Source organism: Oscarella lobularis, chromosome 13, assembly GCF_947507565.1.
Source record: "Oscarella lobularis chromosome 13, ooOscLobu1.1, whole genome shotgun sequence".
Taxonomy (NCBI): domain Eukaryota; kingdom Metazoa; phylum Porifera; class Homoscleromorpha; order Homosclerophorida; family Oscarellidae; genus Oscarella; species Oscarella lobularis.
In genome coordinates this window covers 984,624-1,003,796 of record NC_089187.1, presented here as the reverse complement: position 1 = coordinate 1,003,796, position 19,173 = coordinate 984,624, and the positions used below count along the sequence as shown (strand labels likewise).

Genomic DNA, 19,173 nt, shown 5'->3' with positions numbered 1-19,173 from the left:
GTTTTGTCGAGCAAGCTTGTTTCGACTTCCTTCTTTTTTGGCCTCGCCTAACCGGCAGAGTCAGCGCTTTCGAACGGCACCTAGCCTTGACCGCGTACGTTGCTCTGACGATTTTTAGGAGCCCTTCGAATTCGATTACAGGAAATCACGTGGATCAACAAGGTCTCCTAAATACCGGACACGTAATATCTCCTGAAATAAGAGGCTACTAAATACAAACAGACACTTGCCTGGGGTAAAATTTATCGCTGAATCCATTGGTGCTAATGGTTCTTCTCTCAGATGCATTTTTACTGCTCAAAACGGACTCAAAAAGGCGAAGTCCTTCATCCAAGCAAAAACCTTTCCAACATCGCTGTTTTAGTTCAGAACAGTGCCATATCGTCTATAAATCTGTAAGAACCGTTCTCGAAGGTATTTGCGGTAAAACCAAAGCTGGAATACCTCATTTTCGCATCCAAAACGACTTTTTGCGAATCGTCATGAAAATCCTGAAATCGAACTAAGCAAATATTACAGCAGAGCAATACGCCATGCGTCTACGCTTGTTTTCTTGACAATTTTGTGTTACTTTCGGATGATTTTGTCAAGGTTTGGTATGCAGGGTGCTTTGCTTCAGCAAGACAAGCCAGCACTGTTTTTTTCGTCATTGCATACCAAACCTTCACAAAATTATCTGAAAGTAACACAAAATTGTCAAGAAAACAAGCGTAGACGCATGGAGTATTGCTCTGCTGTAATATGTGCTTAGTTCGATTTCAGGATTTTCATGACGATTCGCAAAAAGTCGTTTTGGATGCGAAAAATGAGGTATTCCAGCTTTGGTTTTACCGCAAATACCTTCGCGAACGGTTCTTGCAGATTTATAGACGATATGGTACTGTTCTGAACAAAAACGGCGATGTTGGAAAGGTTTTTGCTTGGATGAAGGACCTCGCCTTTTTGAGTCCATTTTGAGAAGTAAAATTTTAAATGCATCTGAGAGAAGAACCATTAGCACCAATGGATTCAGCGATAAATTTTACTCCAGGTAAGTGTCTTTGTTGTATTTAGTAGCCTCTTATTTCAGGAGATATTACGTGTCCGGTATTTAGGAGACCTTGTTGGTCCACGTGATTTCCTGTAATTGAATTCGAAGGGCTCCTAAAAATCGTCAGAGCAACGCACGCGGTCAAGGCTAGGTGCATTCGAAAGCGCCGACTCCGCCGGTTAGGCGAGGCCAAAAAGAGGGAAGTCGAAACAAGCTTGCTCGACAAAAACCGACGATGTTTGTGGTCGGTGCAGTTTGTCCGGGATTTAGGAACCCCTCCCCTAGCTTCCCCTAGCTGGGCCTCCTGTAGTTCCCGTACTGTTCTGCATCTGCTTGTCGTTGTGCGGCAAATGCAGGTCTTTCGGACTCTTTCCTGCACTCTATCGAGCAGTTTCGGTGTCTTTGCGTGACGTAGGAGCAGATGCGTATTGCATGTTAGACGCTAGTGACATATTTGCGATTGTCCATCATGATGCATAGCAAAAGATCATCAGTCTGTGCAACGTTGCTTGCAACGTTGCACAGACTGACCGGGACTTTAGCGTGTCAAAGAGGTGGTGTCCGTACGCGTAACTAGATTAAGACGAGAGGTTGGGCCAGAGTCTCTATATACGGCCCTGGGTTGGGTCATTGGAGTCACGTGACGGGCGCGCAGACCCCTATTCAAAGCACAACGGTCGTTGGGATCTCTCGCTGACGGTCAGTTCGGCGAATCGACGTGTCGAAGTAAGTACAAGCCGGACGATCGATACATTACGCGGCTAGCTTTCTCAGAGATCGACTTTGGCGACGGCGTTCTCCGTCGCCAACTGGCTGGGACTCGCCTGGGAGCGTAAGGGAGGAAAACGACCTGTCTCAGTTTCTCAATAGCGTCTTTCCTAGGCATGTTTCGTTACTCCGCGCGACCGAAGGGGCGAGAAAAGACCCAAAACGCAAGGTCGCCGGAAGGGAGGGTTCAAAAGTATACTAATCGTTTCTTCTTTAGGCTGTACCAGTCATATTTCGAGTCAGGAGTGGAGCTCTAGGCGGTAAGCTGGGCAGGGTGGGGAAGGCTAATTTTTCTCTTCTTTAGCGTTTTTATTTTCCTAACCAAGTAAGTCTACTGTTAATTTTAGGCTTAGGTTAGATTAGAATTTTTACATGGCATCCCTGTTTTCTCACTATTTTTTTACGATTTTTTTATAGAATTTTTTACACAATGCATGATAGTATTATGTTTTTTTGTAGTGCACGAAGCAGGCCGGAATTAGGTTTTTTTAGCTGCTAGAACTGTAAATAGTAATTTATGGATAATAAAAAATATAGAAATAATTTTTGTGCTAAACTGCTCGCGTGATGCCAATTAAAGTGGATTCCAGAGGCATGCTCCAGGTAATTACCCGTTGCACGTGCACAGGTAATTGGTTAATAAGGGGCGGGCTTTCGTTGTGACGTAGCGTGTCAAGACCGTATGCAACGAATTAAGCAACGCTCCGTATGACACGTTGCCTGCAACGTGTCATACGGCCATGATCTTTTGCTATGTGCTGTCTACCTACTACAACCGAAGCGGTTTCCAGCGAATGCACAAGACTCGGCATCAATTATCTGACAGTTAGCGCAGACCGACGGATCGACTGTCTTGGACGTTTTGGTAGAAAACAGGTAAAAGCTGTAATGACGGAATTACGATATATTCCATGAAATCGCAGATTGCATTAAATTCACATTTCTGCAAGAGCTGCTGTACGTTAAGTTCCTAAAACTATTCTGGCTCTCTTGTAGTGTATACTAGTGGTGCGATAAACACCGGTAGGTACTCAAGTAGTCTATATCTTTATATAGAGAAGGGAAACTGCCGCAAACCTACTAATTTTTTTACATATCTGTGGCAAGATAAGACTCCCTCGTGCTGCCCTTTTGCTCCTTTTTCATGCACGAGGAGGCGCTTCTTCGTCGAGGGCGTTCTGTCGACGAAGACATGCGTTGGTCTGCAGGCATAAATCACAAGTAGTAATTATTTGGAGCGAATGGTGCGTACCTTGATTGGGCCTGCTCGTGACGTCACGACTGCTGTCTTCAGATAATTCCGTTCCGTACACGTGTACAACGTTATGGTTGCCCATGACTGTGACGCCGCTGTCTCCGCCTGAACTCTGCCATGAGCCAAACTAGGTAAGAAAATCACTCTCACGCAAGCAGTGTCATCTAACATCATCAATATGACACACCGAACGCAAATCACTTCCGCTAGTGCGCCTTTTGTGCTTTGAAATCTGACTTGTATTCAGACAGTCTATCTCCTTCTTCAAAGCACTGACTTCATCCATTACATGACTCTGTTGCTCAATTAGCCTTTTCATCTGATCTACGGAGCCGATAGCTGTCAGATTACAAAGTAAAGCTCGTGCAAGACTTTTTTCAACAAACGCCCATACCTGTGACAGCGCTCTGCATTTGGTGGACAACGCTCTGCATATTCATGCGGTTTGCATACAAGAAAGGACTCTCAAAATGGCCGTCAGTACGAAGGCAATCCAATCCGCATTCCAAGAGAACCGTTATGACGTCGTTGCATTTGCCTTCAATGGCCGCGCTTAGAAGACACCGTTTGTTGCTCCTTCGACGCTTTGCGTCTATGTAGTCTAGAATAGTTGGAAAAAATTCCTGCGTGTTCTTCAAAACGGAGCGAAGAGCGGGAGCATCCGATCCCAAAAGAACAGATTTCTCAATCCAAGCTGCGGTCGACTCCAAGTTGCGTTCTGCGTCCACAGGAAAGTCAGACACTCCCCTTGTGCAACTTGAAGCTCTATGTAAAAAACGTACCATAGTTAGCTTTCACGAATTCGGCATCCCCCTATGACCAATTACATGTCTAAATCCTTACAGAAAGCAATTCATAGCGATGGCATCAATCCGGACCCATTAGACTGAGCACACCCTCCAATTCGGATAGAGCGTGCTCTAATGTATACGTAACCGCCGGCGTTCGCGGAACACAGGTTCTACCCCCGCAGCTACGGTACAGCATACCAAATGCAAAGCATCCTACTAAAAAACACGGCTTCGAGAAAAAATAATTTGCTCATAACTCCCGAAAGGTTCTCTGGTGCATAAAAGTGACTACTGTTCTTTCTAGGTTGAAATCAAAACTATTATAGAAACGATCACCAAAACACCCTCTGAGCATAGATATAAAATAGATGCTCTGAGCTAAAGTAGGCAGCAGTTACGGCTGAACGCATCTCCGACGTATCTAAAGATAGTATTGGCGTTACCACCAAACCTGTTCTATTACCTGAAAAACCTTGAAATCGATGAAATGGGAGAGATCGACGAAACGGATATTGATGCCGTCCGTGAAATAGATTCTTCCTTTGTGCGGCAGCAGCAACGTAGGTAGTTCGGCTTCTAAGAGGCATTGGAGAGCCAGAGCCAATCATACAGCTGTTCATCATGAATCCTTTCTGCCTACAATTTCTTGTTCTGCATTGTAGTGATACCGAAGCTTCACAAAAAGCGGACTGCCTTACCTAGTTTTGAGTGCCAGTACAAATTTTAATTCTACCTATACAATGCACGGATTCACAATTAGGGTAATGTGGTTTCAGTATGCATCGTCCACGTGATTATAAACCGCAGGAAAAGACACGGTGGTTTTTGAAGGAAGCGGCGACTTGCTCGTTCTCACGGTGACTAAGCCTGAACAGCAGGCCGCAATAAGAGTGATCGAAAAGGCAGCCGGCAAAGCAATGGAACAGAAGGACTGTCTCAAAAGGATAACAAAACAATTCGCCGTCGTCATCCATTACGTAGAATGGGACGACTTTTTCGGAAGCAAAGAGCGTGAGCCCGCGAGAATCGCCTTAGCGTGCGCCGAAGAAATGGGGCGCGAAGCGTCCGCTCAAGGAGTGGTGTTCATCTCGGAGACAACGCTCAACCCTTCGGTAATGGTCATGGTGGGCATGTGCGCCGGGAACGAGGAGAGAATCAATCTCGGAGACATTCTCGTACCGTCTTGAATTACGAGAGCTTCGGGAAAGGAATATGCCGATGCAAAGTTTGATCCCAGCGCCATCTATGCCGAAATAGATTCGAGTCTGAAGAGAATCGTAGCTGCCGCGGCAAACAGCAGTAAGTGCGATTGGGTTTCATTCATCCCGGATGGCATGAGATCGACGCCTTCGCCTATTTATCTTCACGATTTCATTCTGTCTAAGGTAGGGCACCGATCTAGATTTGATAGTTTTTGCGCCTCATTTTTTACCTATGGTCCAGATACCGCCGCCTGGCAAAGCAACAACCTTTGGCACCGTCTATGACGAAATGAAGAAAGAAAAGCCAGCCAGAGTGGACAGATAAGATGATTTCAATCGACACTCTAGAAGAAATGGTGAGCGAAATCATGCTGAAAACCGAAAAGTTCGTTACCTCCGAAGACGATTTTTTTGGACGAGAGATGTCGCTTCAGCGTAGTAGATCTAGATCGAGAAGAGTACGTCAAAAAGAAGTCCAAGGGAGGACTGTCTAAGTTCCCAGAAGATCCATCAAATCCGGTCATTGGCACAGCTGAAGTCTATACCGGCGACATAGTCGATGAAAACATTAATTTCAAGAGGCTCGGCGAAGAGACGGGACAGAGAAAGCTGGCCGGATACGAAATGGAGGGCTATGCGTTTCTGAAAAGCGCAGAAGAAAACCTGCCACGTGCTCACCGTCTCTTTGCCAAAGGCGTTTCCGATCTCGGCACACCTCGGTCTAAAATGGATTACTATCAGCCGTACTGCGCCGCCTCCGCAATGGCCGTTGTATGTCACTTGTTCAAAGGTCGGGATTTCCTCTTTCCAAATTCAATTGCAGGTACATAGGTAGTATAGAGCGCACAAACTTGGCAAACTCAGGATTTCTACGTTTTCTCGTCGTTCAGAATCGACGGGCACCGCAGACACAGCAATGGGCGCCGCAGACACAGCAAAATTGGGCGCTTCAGCCCCACTCGGAGCCTACTAAGAGAATCTGTGAGGCCATCTGTGAGGACACGCGATCCCGTCGTAGGCACAATCATATTTGCTCTCGTTATTTATTTAAGCGTTGCAATTGCTTGTTGCGTGTTTGTAGGCTTTAGTGTGTGTACTTACTGGTTGGGAGGTGATACGATTCGATATGCAGGAAAACCCGCACAGGGTATAGATTACAAAGCCGTTTCTCCGTCCACGAACAGCGTTAGGCGGTTTTCAACGCCAGAAGTTCTTAGCATATCGAGCACCATCAAGGTCCCGTACTGCCCTATAATTTTCATGATATTTATGAACTTCACTATGAGTGTTGCTGTCACTGCAAAGTAACCAACGTTTAGTTCACTACAATCAATAGAAAAGTGGGGCATAAGGAATATAAAAAGTGATGAAAATCTAATGAGGTGCGATACTAGCTCGGCAAGCTTCGATACTTTTCTTTGACGACTCTTTCACTCACGCCAAAAATTTCACAAATATCTAATAGCCTTCTTACTGTCGGATTCTTTTTCGATTTTCTTGCCCACATCTCTATACAAGCCTTAAGTCTAGCCATATGAGAGCGATGCTGCTCTTTGATTTCTGCTGTCTCATTAGAAGACAGAAGATGTGAACAGATATCTTCCCACTTGGAAGCTCCAACAATGCAAACAGCACTGATTACATTTGAGTTAGGTGCTGAGTTAGCTCTTGGGAAACGCGGCGTCTTGGAAGCTGATTTGGTCGCTGTTTGCTTAGCTTTGGACCTCGCTTTTGATTCCGCTTTGGTTGGCTTAGCTCTACCTCTAGGATCAGCCTCCTCTTTCTTTATCTTGCCACGACGAGATGAGCTGCTTGATTTAGGTTTTGATTCAGGTTTTGATTCCTTCTTAGGCTGAGCATGGGGTGCACTTTCACTTTCTCTGCTTTCTACGTCAGTACCATCTGCTCTAAGAAGGATTGCCAGTAATCTCATGCCTCCATTGACTTCTCCTAAAAAATCGCAGAATTTTTCAAAACTTGGAGCTGGACGCTCTTCAACGATTGAAAGTACAAAGGCGGCTGCTTGGTGTGCATCTTCTTCTTGGTGACGTATGTACTCACACTGTGCCCACTGAAGTAGATTCCTACTTTGAAGCATCTCGAGCATGACTTCCCAATCATTGCTGCAAAATATCTCTGCCATCAGTGAAAGTGCTATGAAACGAATTGGAGAAAATTTCCTTTCCCATCTTTCGTCAATAGGCAATCCACGTCTATCCACCACATGATAAATAGAGGGCAGCCACTGTCCCTTTTGACGAGACTGTGTTTGCGGCCTCATCGAGTTGAAAGTCCCAGGTCGCGATCGAGACCCAGGAATTAGTGAATCGGTGTTCGACAATACGCCTAAAAAGCAAAAATGATCTCTAACGTCTCAACGGAGACCTAAATTGCGTGTTGGGTGGCATCGAACCGTCTGGAAGTCTACACTTACTACAGCGTCACGAGGATCGGACCCCCATGCATGCCATGATGCAGTCTGCATGACTGGTACGAACGGATCGAGTACGGCAAAGCAATTAATTAATATGTACCTTCAAACCTCGCAACGGACGTTGGGCAAGGAAGCGGACGCCGACGATGGAGAGCAAACATGATAGCTGGATGCGGAGGCAGCCTCAGCTGCAGAGCAGATTGGTGACTTTGGCTTCTAGAAGGGCCCTGGGGCTCGCAGTTTCTGTTCCACATCGCGAGTCGTGCACAATGGGAGTGTAGAATCCTGGAACCTACTCGTCTAATTAGATTTTGGTTTCGGTATGCATTGTGCACGTGATTACGAGCCGCAGAAAGACGGACAATGGTCGTGTTCGAAGGAAACGTCGACTTGCTAGTTCTCACGGTGACGTCGCCTGAACAACAGGCTGCAATAAAAGTGATCGAAAAGGCGGCCGGCAAAGCGATGGAACAAAAGGACTGTCTCGATACGAGAACAAAGAAATTTGCTGTTACAATCCACTACGTCGAATGGGACGGCTTTTTCGAAAGCAAAGAGCGCGGACCCGCGAAAATCGCATTAGCGTGCGCCACAGAAATGGGGCGCGAATCGTCCGCTCAAGGCGTGGTCACTGGTGCTCATCTCGCAGACGACGCTCGAACCGTCGGTAATCGTTATGGTGGGAATGTGCGCCGGGTACGACGAGAAAATCAATCTCGGAGACGTTTTCGTGCCGTTTCGAATTACGCGAGCCTCCGGAAAAGAATACGCCGGCGGAAAGTTCGCTACCAGCGCCAAGTACGCCGAAATAGATTCAAGTCTGCAAAGAATTGTAGCTTCCGAGGCAAACAGCAGTAAGTGCGAATGGGATAGATTTATCCCGGACGACATGAGGTCGACGCCGTCACCTGTTTATCTTCACGATTTCATTCTCTCTAAGGTATAGAGACGGGCTAGGTCTTCTTTTTTTGCGCTTGATTCATTTCTATCTTTCGGCCTAGGTACCGTCACCTGGCAAAACAACAACATTTGGTGCCGTCTACGACGAAATGAAGAAGGAAAAACCTGAATGGCCAAAAGAAATGATTTCAATCCCTACTCTGAGAGAAATGGTGAGCGAAGTCCTGCTAGAAACGGAAGACTTTGTTACTTCCAATGACACTTTTGGAGCGAAAATGTCTCTTGAGCGTACTAGCAAAGGAGAGAAATATCATGAAAAAATGTCAGGCGATGGACTGCTTGACTTTCCAGAAGATCCTTCAAATCCGGTCATTCGTACAGATGAAGTCTATTCCGGCGACATAGTCAATGAAAACATTGATTTCAAGAGGCTCGGCGAAGAGACTGGATTGAGAAAGCTGGCCGGATACGAAATGGAGGGCTATTCATTTCTGTATAGCGCAGAAGAAAACCTGCCACATGCCCCATCGTCTCTTTGCCAAAGGCGTCTCCGATCTCGGCACACCTCGGTCTAAAATGGATTACTATCAGCCGTACTGCGCCGCCTCCGCCATGGCTGTTGTATGTCACTTGTTCAAAGGCCGAGATTTTTTCTTTCCTAAGTCAAGTAAATACAGTAGAGCACGAGTGCGATATTATACTTGTCAAACTCTGACTTTTCGTTGTTTAGAAGCGCCGGTACCAGCACCACCAGAAAAGCCTGCATCTGGAGACACAATCCAGCCAACACCACATGATGGTCTTCCTTCCGACAAGACTGAAGTTGACGATAACGTTGCGCTGGCTGTCAGCAAAGTGGCCGACGAATTCTGGGAAGGAATTGCAAATACATTGAAAGTGAACACTCTAAATATCAACTACAGAACAGCCGATGTGAATTTATATCACGTGATTAAGAACTGGAGACTGGCGGCCACAACTACGCCCACCGTCGGTGAGCTGCTAAAAGCGTGCTCACTGAACGGCGTAGACCGACTTGCCATTGCTGCAAAGTACAAGCAAATCAAATCAATTATATCCTGATAGACATTTGACTGGCGTGACGGATCGGGCATTGAGTAAATGTGTATCGCTGGGATTTGTTGCCTTCACCTAGTATTTGTAATCTGACAGCATTTTGCTTTTTCATTTGGCTAGTACCTTATTAATTAACCGTTGTGAGCCGCGATCAGAGCTTTGTTGAGGTTTCTGCAGAAACAAGAAGACACGATTGTTGCGTTGAGGTTTGCACAAGCACGAGACAATTATGAAACGGTCAAAATCATTATGGTAATTGTTAGGGAAATGACGTAATTCCCTCCTCCGCCTGTTTCTACATGTAAGCGTGTTGACGCGGACACAAACGTTCATTCAGTTTTTGCTGTTCACTGGTAGAACTTCGGGGTCCTGAAAGTTCATCCAGGAAAGGTACTCGAATCGGTATACGCCAGCTAGAGACGCGGGCCGGGAGAGCACCATTAAATTAAGGGTAGCTCGGCAATAAAGTTTCTCGATAAAAAAATAATCTAGCAAACATTACCGGAGCAAATTCTACATCTTTCAGATCAGAGCGATTTTCTCTTTAAAACGCAAACAGGCGCCTAACCGAACCGATTGGATCAGAACCGATCCAACTGCAGGGATCCGAACCGACCTAAGCCCACTACCGCGCGCGTGACCCAATTACAATCCGAACCAGATCCGAACCGAACCGAACTAACCGTACACGCAAGTGATCCAGTAGAGAAACGCAAACATTTTCACAAACGCCATTGTCGAAGCGTCGAGCGAGTGAGCGGTATTTTAGACCACTAGCTGCATGCACGTGGGAGAGAGCTAGATCAACTTCAACCTAACTTCTCCTCGTAGAGACAAAACCTCTACGAACGTCCACTAGGTGAAACGACGACATGACGTTGCGTATCGATCTGTTCTGGATAATCGCAGTTTGCCTGCTGCCATGGTCATTCCAAGGTTGGTGCAAACGTGGGAGAAACTCATTTACCTAATTATTTTACGTCCAGAACGCCTTCGACCGATCGTAAAATCCTCTACGCCAAGCCACTACAACAGTATCACTCAACAGATTTCAACGCAATTAGAATGCACATATCCGGCTGATCATCAATGCCCAATCGACTGGGTCATCAATCAAAAGAAGATAAGTTCTTCTAAAGGCGTATTCAATATCAGCCGCAGTTCAAACTGCGAATCGAAGCTAATAACGGTGCTTGGTAAAAATACGTATGACGCGTACAGCGCTTTGTACCAATGTGCGGTGACCACGCCAGAAGGCAATACCGTGTACAGCGAGCCGGTAACGCCTCGCATCGAAAGTAAGCAAACATCACAAGAACAGTTGACACGATTTCAAAGCTAGTATGTCTCTATAGTCCCACTAATATCTGACGCCAAGACCGTTATAGTCAATGACGTCACAGAAAACGTCACGGTCAAATTCTCGTGCCCATCCCAGACAAATATTACATCGTTAGAAAATCTCCCCATTTCAAACAAAAACATACGAGTCCAATGGTACAAAGACACGCTGCCACTACCAGCGAACTCACATAAGTACCATCACACGCACGGGATGTATCTGATCATCAACAACTTTTCGACCAATGATTTGGGAGTTTACAAATGCTTTCTACTCGGATACGGAATTCTACTCCCGGCCCAGAACAAGTCGTCTGTGACGGTCGTTCTGGGCACGAATATGAAACCGCCTGCTCTTGAGGAACAGTCGAATGGTAAGACAACTCGCGCTCTAGCACGCAAATCAAAGCAATTGATAGCCTTTCTTTTGGGGAGCAGGCGCAGCGAGCGTGAACGTCATAGCAGGAGCAACGGCAGGAAGTGCCGTCGCTCTCGTCATTATATGTATCATCGTCTTGTTTTATGCGCGCAAAAAACGCGTCAGTGCCAAGTACTCTGTGCAGGAAACAGGAACGCATGATTCGGTCACAGGGCCTCAATGGCATCGCGACCTAGCCCTCCAGGGAAAACCCCTGCGCAAAACGACAACTGTCGAACAACCTAAAAACTAACGACAGAGACGATCGACATATATCTGTGTGTGTAGTGAATTAATGCTTGTCCAGAAACGCTTATTCTTATCTACTTACTTCGCGAATTTGCCGAAAGTCTTCCTCGCTTCCGATATCGCGACGACTCCCGCTGGATTCGTACCCGAATGCAGTTGCTTCTGGAATACTCTGCGTTCGATTCGGCTTGGTGAGTTGTGAGAGAACGGAAGGACGGGCAGCGCCTGGGTCTATTGCGAGAAAGTGAGACGCTCTGGACGTCTGAGGCCGTAAGCAAGCAGTCGTTCAACTCTTTCTAGCGCAAGAATGGGCTGCTGGGCGAACAGAGGTGCACAAGGAGGAGCCTGGAGGAGGCCGGAGGATCGAGCGTGGCATATCGATATCCGGACCTTCGGGAAATCCCGTACTCTTTCTGTGGCATTGTCGTTGCGAGGCAAATGTCAGCCTTTCCTGCACTCTAGCGAGAAGTTTTGGTGTCTGAAGACGACGGAGGAGCAGGTAGGTATCGCAAATTGATAGTTTTAGGTCTAGTTGTTCCCTCCTCCATCAGTGAACATGTCACAGTAGACTCGATAGGGGTTTGAGCCGTTGGGGCTTTGGGAGATCCAATAGACGCAGCTCAATGCTCGCGGCCGACGCGTTCGTCCCGGCGACGACGAGACGTGTCATGGAAAAATGTGTCCGGGTAAAAAAGTGTCCGGCCGGACAACTTTTTCCAGAAAAAACCGTCCGGCCGGACACTTTTTCCTGAAAAAAAGTGACCGGGTCTAAAAAAAAACGTCCGGTAGCAGATAACCGTTTTTCTAAGCTTGGCTACTACGCGTATTATAAGCGACCGGCCTTCTAAGGACCTGCCGGTGTTCGTATGATGTCGTCCGTGCCGTCAGACGCATTTGGGGCTGGAGAAATCCGTCCGAGCGTCCGGCCGGACTGTTTTTTTCTGGAAAAAGGTGTCCGGACGGACACTTCTCCAGGCGATATAAGGAAACGACGCCGATGCGTGGACATCAGCGGTGGAACAGAAATCGCTGGACTGGCAACGCCGGATCGCGAAGCCTACTTCGAGCTCGCAGAAGGTATTACCGGGCCTGTATGTCAGTCAGAGGTCCGCCGTTTGTCGCAAATAGTGTCCGGCCGGACGACATTTCACAGGAAATATGGTCCGGCCGGACACGATTTTACCCTGACACATTTTTCCATGACAATCTGTTCCGGACACTTTTTTTCAGACCCGGACATTTTTTTCCTGAAAAAAGTGTCCGGCCGGACACTTTTTTACCCGGACACTTTTTTTCGTGACAGACGTCTCCTATAGTCGATGTTGGTCCTGCTAGCATCATATTTATACTCGTCTTTATGTTATTGATTGTGTCGAGGAGAAAGCTCGAGCAAATGTAGCGATTCAAGCCTCCGTGGAATTCGAGAGTTTCTCCTTCGCGAGAGCATTGGGGTACGATCGAGCGACACGCACTCATCCGTTGACGTGTGGTAGCCTTTGCTCGTCGCTTGACAAGTGATGAAACGCTGCAGCGTATTGTTGAGGACTTGGCTTGCGTTTTGGGCGTGGGAAAGTTTCTCCCGGAGGTCATTGTTCGATTGCGTGAGCTCGTCAAGTTTGCTATGACTTGATCCATCGTTGCCGTCGTACCGCCGGCGTATTTCATAACAATCGATCCCATTCCTGCGTTCAGAATTAGCTGACCTTCATCGTCGAACGCTTGTAGAACGAGAATCAATAGGAAACGTTTCATAGTCGGTATACAAAAGCATGCAGTAGACGTAGATTTCGAGCGTTTGCCTTAGGCTGCCTGTTCAAGAAACGTTCGCCGCACGTTTAACCGCACGTTTCACAGAAAGTTCACCGCAACTTCCGCTGGCGAACGATATGTTCGAGTTCTATTCATATAGTATATATTCGAATTCTATTCCTATAGGAAGAAGCAATGCCTCAAGAGGACGTCGATCGTGAAAGTTCAGCTTAAGAGCTTGAAGCTGGACGTAACATGAATGTCATTGTTCTTCGATGTCTTGTCATTGAGAAAGGCATTGATATTAATTCTGTTGATCAGGTCACATTGTTACGACATTTTGCATTTGCGTTTGTCAATTCTATTTTTAGGAGAGATGGACACCCTTATTGTACGCATGTAAAGAACATCCTTCTTTCGTCGTTATTCAGCAACTAATTGAATTAGGAGCGGATGTTTCTGTCAGAAATAATGTTAGCCAGAATTCTCTCATTCCTCATTTGTTTTTTATTCAAATCTTTTTAGAGAAAACGAAATGCATTGCATATGGCAGCACATAATTCAAAGATAGACAAGTCAATTATTGATCTATTGATCGAGAAGGGTGTTGACGTCACATGTCAAGACAAGGTGACGCGTTTTCATTTCAAATTAAAGAGAATCTATAAACGTGAATTTCAGGACGGAAAGGCGCCCTATGAGGTGGCATTGGATGGTGAAATAAGAGCTCTCCTTCGACAGCATTACGTACGTCATCATTTTGACTTAGTTCCCGTACGTAATTATTTTTAATAAATAGTAATTATTTGCGTTGCTCTAGCGACCAATGAGGAGCCCTACTCGTCTAATGAAGTTCATTAGATTATGCATTGCGCACGTGCTTACGAGCAGGAAAAAGAAGGACAATGGCCATTGTCGAAGGAAACGTCGACTTGTTCGTTCTTACGGTGACTGCGCCTGAGCAACAGGCCGCGAAAAAAGTGATTCAAAAGGCGGCTGGCAAAGCGATGGAAAAAAGAGACTGCCTCAATACGATAACAAAAGAACTCGCCGTTGTAATCCATTACGTCGAATGGGACGACTTTTTCGAAAGCAAAGAGAGCGGTCCCGCAAAAATCGCATTAGCGTGCGCCTCAGAGATGGGGCTCGAATCGTCCGCTCAAGGAGTGGTGCTCATCTCGCAGACGACGCTCAAACCGTCGGTAATTGTTATGGTGGGAATATGCGCCGGGTACGAAAAGGGAGTCAATCTCGGAGACGTTCTCGTGCCGTTTTGCATAACGAGAGCTTCCGGAAAAGAATACGCCGATAAAACGTTCGCTGCCAGCGCCAAGTTCACCGAAATAGATTTGAGTCTGAAGAAAATTCTAACTTCCGAGGCAACCAGTAGCAAGAGCAGTTGGGGGAGATTCATTCCGGACGACATGACGTCGACGCCGTCGCCTGTTTATCTTCACGATTTCATTCTCTCTAAAGTACGTCACCGGCTTCCGTCTTCTAATTTGCTCTCCATTTTTTCCTACGGTCTAGATACCGCCACCTGGCAAAACAGTATCATTTGGTGCCGTCTACCGGGCAATAAAGAAGGAAAAACCCGAATGGACGAAAGAAGCAATTTCAATCCATACTCTCAAAGAAGTGGTTTGCAAAATCCAGCTAGAAACGGAAGGCTTTGTAACTTCTAATGACGCTTTTGGAGAAAAAATGTCTCTTGAGCGTACCAGCAAAGGACAACAGTACGTCGAAGCGAAGTCAGTCGGAGGACAGACTGACTTTCCGAAAAATCCTACAAATCCGGCCATTTGCATAGCTGAAGTTTATTCTGGCAACACTGCTAATGAAAACATCAATTTCAAGAAAATAGGCGAAGACGAGCGACCCAGAAAATTTGCCGGATACGAAATGGAGGGCTATTCCTTTCTGTGTAGCGCTGAAAAAAACCTGCCACGTGCTCACCGTCTCTTTGCCAAAGGCGTCTCCGATCTCGGCTCGCCTCAGTCTAAAATGGATTACTATCAACCGTACTGCGCCGCCTCTGCAATGGCTGTTGTATGCCACTTGTTCAAAGGTAGAGATTTCCTTTTCGAACGAGGTAGGGACACTATAGCTCACAATTACGATGAAATCGTGAAAAGTTTAATGACAGAAGCATGTTTTTCATCAGTATTATGTTCAGCAGGTCCGACAAGACCGAGACCAAGCGCAGCACCACCAGAAGCTCTAACACCAGGCGAAAGTACTATAGCTCACAATTACGATGAAATCGTGAAAAGTTTAATGACAGAAGCATGTTTTTCATCAGGATTATGTTCAGCAGGTCCGACAAGACCGAGACCAAGCGCAGCACCACCAGAAGCTCTAACACCAGGCGAAAGTCTACTTTCGGAAGAGACTCCAATTAGCGATGAAGTAGGCACAAAAAAGCCAGCGCAAGATGACGGTCTACCTTCGGACGAGACTCCAGTTAACGATGAAGTTGCACTGGCTGTCAGCCACACGGCCTTTGTTTTCTGGCAGCAAATTGCAGATACTTTAAAAGTCCAGACAATAAATATCAACAAAGACACAGCGATTTCGAAACTACATGAAGTGATTAAACTCTGGATACTGGCGGCAAAAACAATACCTACCGTTGGTAAGTTGTTGAGAGCATGTGAACTGAACGGCGTAGGACGACTTTCCATTGCTCAAAAGTACAAGGAAATCAGATTGCTGAGACTCTAGCAGACATTTCACCGGCGTGATATATTAGCAACAGCTCCTTGCTGACATTTTAGCCTTTGATTTACTTTAACCACGTTTTTCTTTATGACTCTGATGGTACCTAATAATACCGCGGTGAAAGATGCGATCTTTGCGTTCAAGTTCCTTAATTAAGGTACAAGCACGAGACAAGAAGAGAAAAGAAGGTCTCTAATAATTAATTAAGTCTAGCTATGTGAGAGCGATGCTACTCTTTGATTTCAACTGTCTCATTAAGAGACAGAAGATATACCTACAATCTGGTATCTTCCCACTTGGAAGCTCCAGCAATGAAAACAGCACTGATTATATATTGAGTTAGGTGCTGAGTTAGCTCTTGGAAAACGCGGCGTCCTTGAAGCTGATTTGGTCGCTGTTTGCTTAGCTTTGGACCTCAATTTCGATTCCGCTTTGGTGGCTTAGCTCTACCCCAGGGCCCTAGGATAAGATTCCTCTTTCTCTGCGTTACCACAACAAGATGAGCGGTTTGATTCAGGTTCGGCTTCCTCAGGCTGAGCATGAGGTACACATTAACTTTCTCTGCTTTCTTCGTTAGTACCATCTGCTCTAAGAAGGATTGCCAGCAATCTCATGACTCCATTGACTTCTCCCAAAAATTGCAGAATTTTTCAAAAAATGAAGCCGGACGCTCTTTAACGATTGAAAGTACAAAGGCGGCTGCCTGGTTCTTGGTGACGTATGTACTCGCACTGTGTCCACTGAAGTAGATTCCTACTTTGAAGCATCTCGAGCAGACTTCCTAATCATTGCTGCTAAATATCTCTGCCATCCAGTGAAAGTGCTACGAAACGAATCGGAGAAAATTTCTTTTCCCATCTTTCGTCAATAGGCAATTCACGTCTATCCACCACATATTAAATAGAGGACAGCCACTGTCCCTTTCGACGTGACTGTGTTTGCGGCCTTACCGAGTTGGAAGTCCCATGCCGTGATGTTCGGTACTACGTCTAAAAGCTAAAATTATCTTTAGCGCCTCAACTGAGACCTCCTTTGCGTGTTGGGTGGCATTGAAACGTCTGGAAGTGTACACTACAGCGTCGATCACGAGGAGCCCCCAGGCATATATGTAGATACTGCATGAATGATGCATCATGCAGTGAAGTCTGCATCATGCAGACTGGTACGAACAGATCGAGTACGGCAATACACTTTCAAACGTACCTTCAAACCTCGCAACGGACGTTGGGCAAGGAAGCGGACGCCCATGCGCCACGATGGAGAGCAAACGCGGATGGAAAGGCAGTCTCCGCTGTAGAGCAGCAGCAGATTGGTGAGTTTGGCTTCTAGAAGGGCCCTGGGACTAGACGTTTTGTTCCACATCGCGAATCGTGCACAGTCTTTGTTTTGTGTTGGATAATCCTGGACACAGAGCCGTTCCCGTCTAATTAGATTATTGTGGTTTCGGTATGCGGTGTGCACGTGCTTATAAGCAGGAAAAAGAAGGACAATGGTCGTTTTCGAAGGAAATGTCGATTTGCTCGTTCTCACTGTGACTGCGCCTGAGCAACAGGCCGCAAAAAAAGTGATCCAAAAGGCGGCTGGAAAAGCGATGGAGAAGAGAGACTGCCTCAATACGATAACAAAAGATTTCGCCGTAGTAATCCATTACGTCGAATGGGACGACTTTTTCGAAAGCAAAGCGCGCGGGCCAGCGAAAATCGCATTAGCGTGCGCCACAGAGATGGGGCGCGAATCGTCCGCTCAAGGAGTGGTGCTCATCTCGCAGACGACGCTCAAACCGTCGGTAATCGTTATGGTAGGAATGTGCGCCGGGTACGAAAAGAGAATCAATCTCGGAGACGTTCTCGTGCCGTTTCGCATAACGAGAGCTTCCGGAAAAGAATACGCCGATGGAACATTCTCTCCCAGCGCCATCTATACCGAAATAGATCCGAGTTTGAAGAGAATTGTAGCTCCCGAGGCAAACAGCAGTGAGTGCGATTGGGTTAGATTCATCCCGGACGACATGAGGTCGACGCCGTCACCTCTCTATCTTCACGATTTGATTCTCTCTAAGGTATGCATGGCACTGACTTAGTCTTTTTTGCGCTTCATTTCTTACCTACGGTCTAGATACCGCCGCCTGGCAAAGCGACAACATACGGTGTCGTCTACGACGAAATGAAGAAGGAGAAATCCGAATGGAAATGGACAAAAGCAATGAATTCAACTCTAAAAGAAATTGTGACCGGAATCCTGCTAGAAAGCGAGGGATTTGTTACTTCTAATGGCGCTTTTGGACCTAAAATGTCTCTTGAGCGTACTGCCAAAGGAGAACAGTATGTTGAGGAGAAGTCAGACGGAGGAATAAATGAATTTCCGGAGGATCCCTCAAATCCTGTCATTGGTACAGCTGAAGTTTATTCTGGGGACACAGTCAATGAAAACATTGAATTCGAGAAGATTGGCAAAGAAACGGCACAAAGAAAGCTAGCCGGATACGAGATGGAGGGCTATTCGTTTTTGTATAGCGCACAAGAAAATCTGCCACGTGCTCACCGCCTCTTTGCCAAAGGTGTCTCTGATCTCGGGACGTCTCGGTCTAAAATGGATTACTATCAGCCGTATTGCGCCGCCTCCGCGATGGCCGTTGTATTTCACTTGTTCAAAGGCCGAGATTTCCTCTTTTCAATTAGAAGTACGTACAGTAGAACGCAAAAAACGTCTAACTTTGCCAAACTCAAGAGTTTGTCTTTATTTAGAATCGTCGGCCACAAATGGTACAGCAACGGGCGCTTTTGTAGCGATGCCAGAAACAGATGACGGTCTTCCTTCCGTCGAGAAGGAAGTGGATAAGCACGTGACGCTGGCTGTTAGCAAAGTGGCCAATGACCGGTGGGAGCAAATTGCCGATACATTGGGAGTGAGCACAACGGATATTAACCACAAATCCTCGGAAGTGAATTTGAATGATGTGATTCGGAGCTGGACAATGGCAGCAAAAACTACGCCTACTGTTGGTGACCTATTGAAGGCGTGTGCACTGAACGGCGTAGAACGACCTGCCATTGCTAAAAAGTACAAGGAAATCGAACCGCTGATGCCCAAGTAAACGGTTCACTGGCGTGACGCATCAAGCGTTGAACAGCATCACATTTCTGAAATTTTAGATTTTTCGATGTTTGCACTTTGGCTGTGTTTTTGATATTCCACTCAGCTGCTACTTACTGATTACCGGTGTGAGACGCGTTCCTCC

The 19,173-nt window shown here is 46.4% G+C and overlaps 5 protein-coding genes and 2 long non-coding RNA genes across 20 annotated transcripts; 6 read left to right on the top strand and 1 right to left on the bottom strand.

The window, feature by feature from the left end:
- Positions 1-1,684: 1,684 nt before the first annotated feature.
- LOC136194473 (uncharacterized) lies at positions 1,685-2,341 on the top strand. Its single transcript, XR_010671643.1, has 4 exons — positions 1,685-1,756; positions 1,805-1,862; positions 1,913-1,967; positions 2,016-2,341. It is a non-coding gene; the product is annotated as an uncharacterized lncRNA (long non-coding RNA).
- Positions 2,342-2,839: 498 nt separating this feature from the next.
- On the bottom strand, positions 2,840-4,538 carry LOC136194563 (uncharacterized). Its single transcript, XM_065983733.1, has 7 exons — positions 4,485-4,538; positions 4,317-4,420; positions 3,897-4,265; positions 3,448-3,818; positions 3,241-3,392; positions 3,051-3,180; positions 2,840-3,000 (listed from the first exon to the last, which is right to left on the bottom strand). The coding sequence occupies exons 3-7, from the start codon at positions 3,908-3,910 to the stop codon at positions 2,888-2,890; spliced, it is 780 nt and encodes a 259-aa protein (XP_065839805.1). The 5' UTR covers positions 3,911-4,265; positions 4,317-4,420; positions 4,485-4,538; the 3' UTR covers positions 2,840-2,887.
- A 110-nt stretch (positions 4,539-4,648) lies between these two features.
- Positions 4,649-6,150, top strand: LOC136194400 (uncharacterized). Its single transcript, XR_010671636.1, has 3 exons — positions 4,649-5,229; positions 5,288-5,869; positions 5,937-6,150. It is a non-coding gene; the product is annotated as an uncharacterized lncRNA (long non-coding RNA).
- A 1,681-nt stretch (positions 6,151-7,831) lies between these two features.
- On the top strand, positions 7,832-9,662 carry LOC136194577 (uncharacterized). The gene is made up of 3 exons (XM_065983762.1): positions 7,832-8,420; positions 8,482-9,047; positions 9,111-9,662. The coding sequence occupies exons 2-3, from the start codon at positions 8,900-8,902 to the stop codon at positions 9,461-9,463; spliced, it is 501 nt and encodes a 166-aa protein (XP_065839834.1). The 5' UTR covers positions 7,832-8,420; positions 8,482-8,899; the 3' UTR covers positions 9,464-9,662.
- Positions 9,663-9,799: 137 nt separating this feature from the next.
- LOC136194576 (uncharacterized) lies at positions 9,800-11,546 on the top strand. Of its 6 annotated transcripts, none has more exons than XM_065983758.1 (5): positions 9,800-9,847; positions 10,317-10,393; positions 10,444-10,755; positions 10,813-11,172; positions 11,237-11,546. In XM_065983758.1, exons 2-5 carry the CDS (start codon positions 10,330-10,332, stop codon positions 11,467-11,469), a joined length of 969 nt encoding a protein of 322 aa, XP_065839830.1. In that variant the 5' UTR covers positions 9,800-9,847; positions 10,317-10,329; the 3' UTR covers positions 11,470-11,546. The 6 variants fall into 6 exon arrangements, with proteins under 6 accessions (XP_065839830.1, XP_065839828.1, XP_065839832.1 ...); XM_065983756.1 differs by having other exon boundaries at positions 10,289-10,393; XM_065983760.1 differs by having other exon boundaries at positions 9,826-9,859; positions 10,289-10,393.
- A 324-nt stretch (positions 11,547-11,870) lies between these two features.
- Positions 11,871-16,062, top strand: LOC136194570 (uncharacterized). Of its 9 annotated transcripts, XM_065983745.1 has the most exons (8): positions 11,883-13,222; positions 13,270-13,353; positions 13,401-13,535; positions 13,586-13,687; positions 13,740-13,844; positions 13,896-13,961; positions 14,035-14,689; positions 14,745-16,062. In XM_065983745.1, the coding sequence occupies exons 7-8, from the start codon at positions 14,120-14,122 to the stop codon at positions 15,936-15,938; spliced, it is 1,764 nt and encodes a 587-aa protein (XP_065839817.1). In that variant the 5' UTR covers positions 11,883-13,222; positions 13,270-13,353; positions 13,401-13,535; positions 13,586-13,687; positions 13,740-13,844; positions 13,896-13,961; positions 14,035-14,119; the 3' UTR covers positions 15,939-16,062. The 9 variants fall into 9 exon arrangements, with proteins under 9 accessions (XP_065839821.1, XP_065839818.1, XP_065839817.1 ...); XM_065983749.1 differs by lacking the exon at positions 13,270-13,353 and having other exon boundaries at positions 11,871-11,964; XM_065983746.1 differs by having other exon boundaries at positions 11,875-11,964; positions 12,017-13,535.
- A 1,339-nt stretch (positions 16,063-17,401) lies between these two features.
- LOC136194395 (uncharacterized) lies at positions 17,402-19,149 on the top strand. Its single transcript, XM_065983493.1, has 3 exons — positions 17,402-17,994; positions 18,051-18,615; positions 18,680-19,149. Exons 1-3 carry the CDS (start codon positions 17,425-17,427, stop codon positions 19,027-19,029), a joined length of 1,485 nt encoding a protein of 494 aa, XP_065839565.1. The 5' UTR covers positions 17,402-17,424; the 3' UTR covers positions 19,030-19,149.
- The last annotated feature ends 24 nt before the right edge of the window (positions 19,150-19,173 follow it).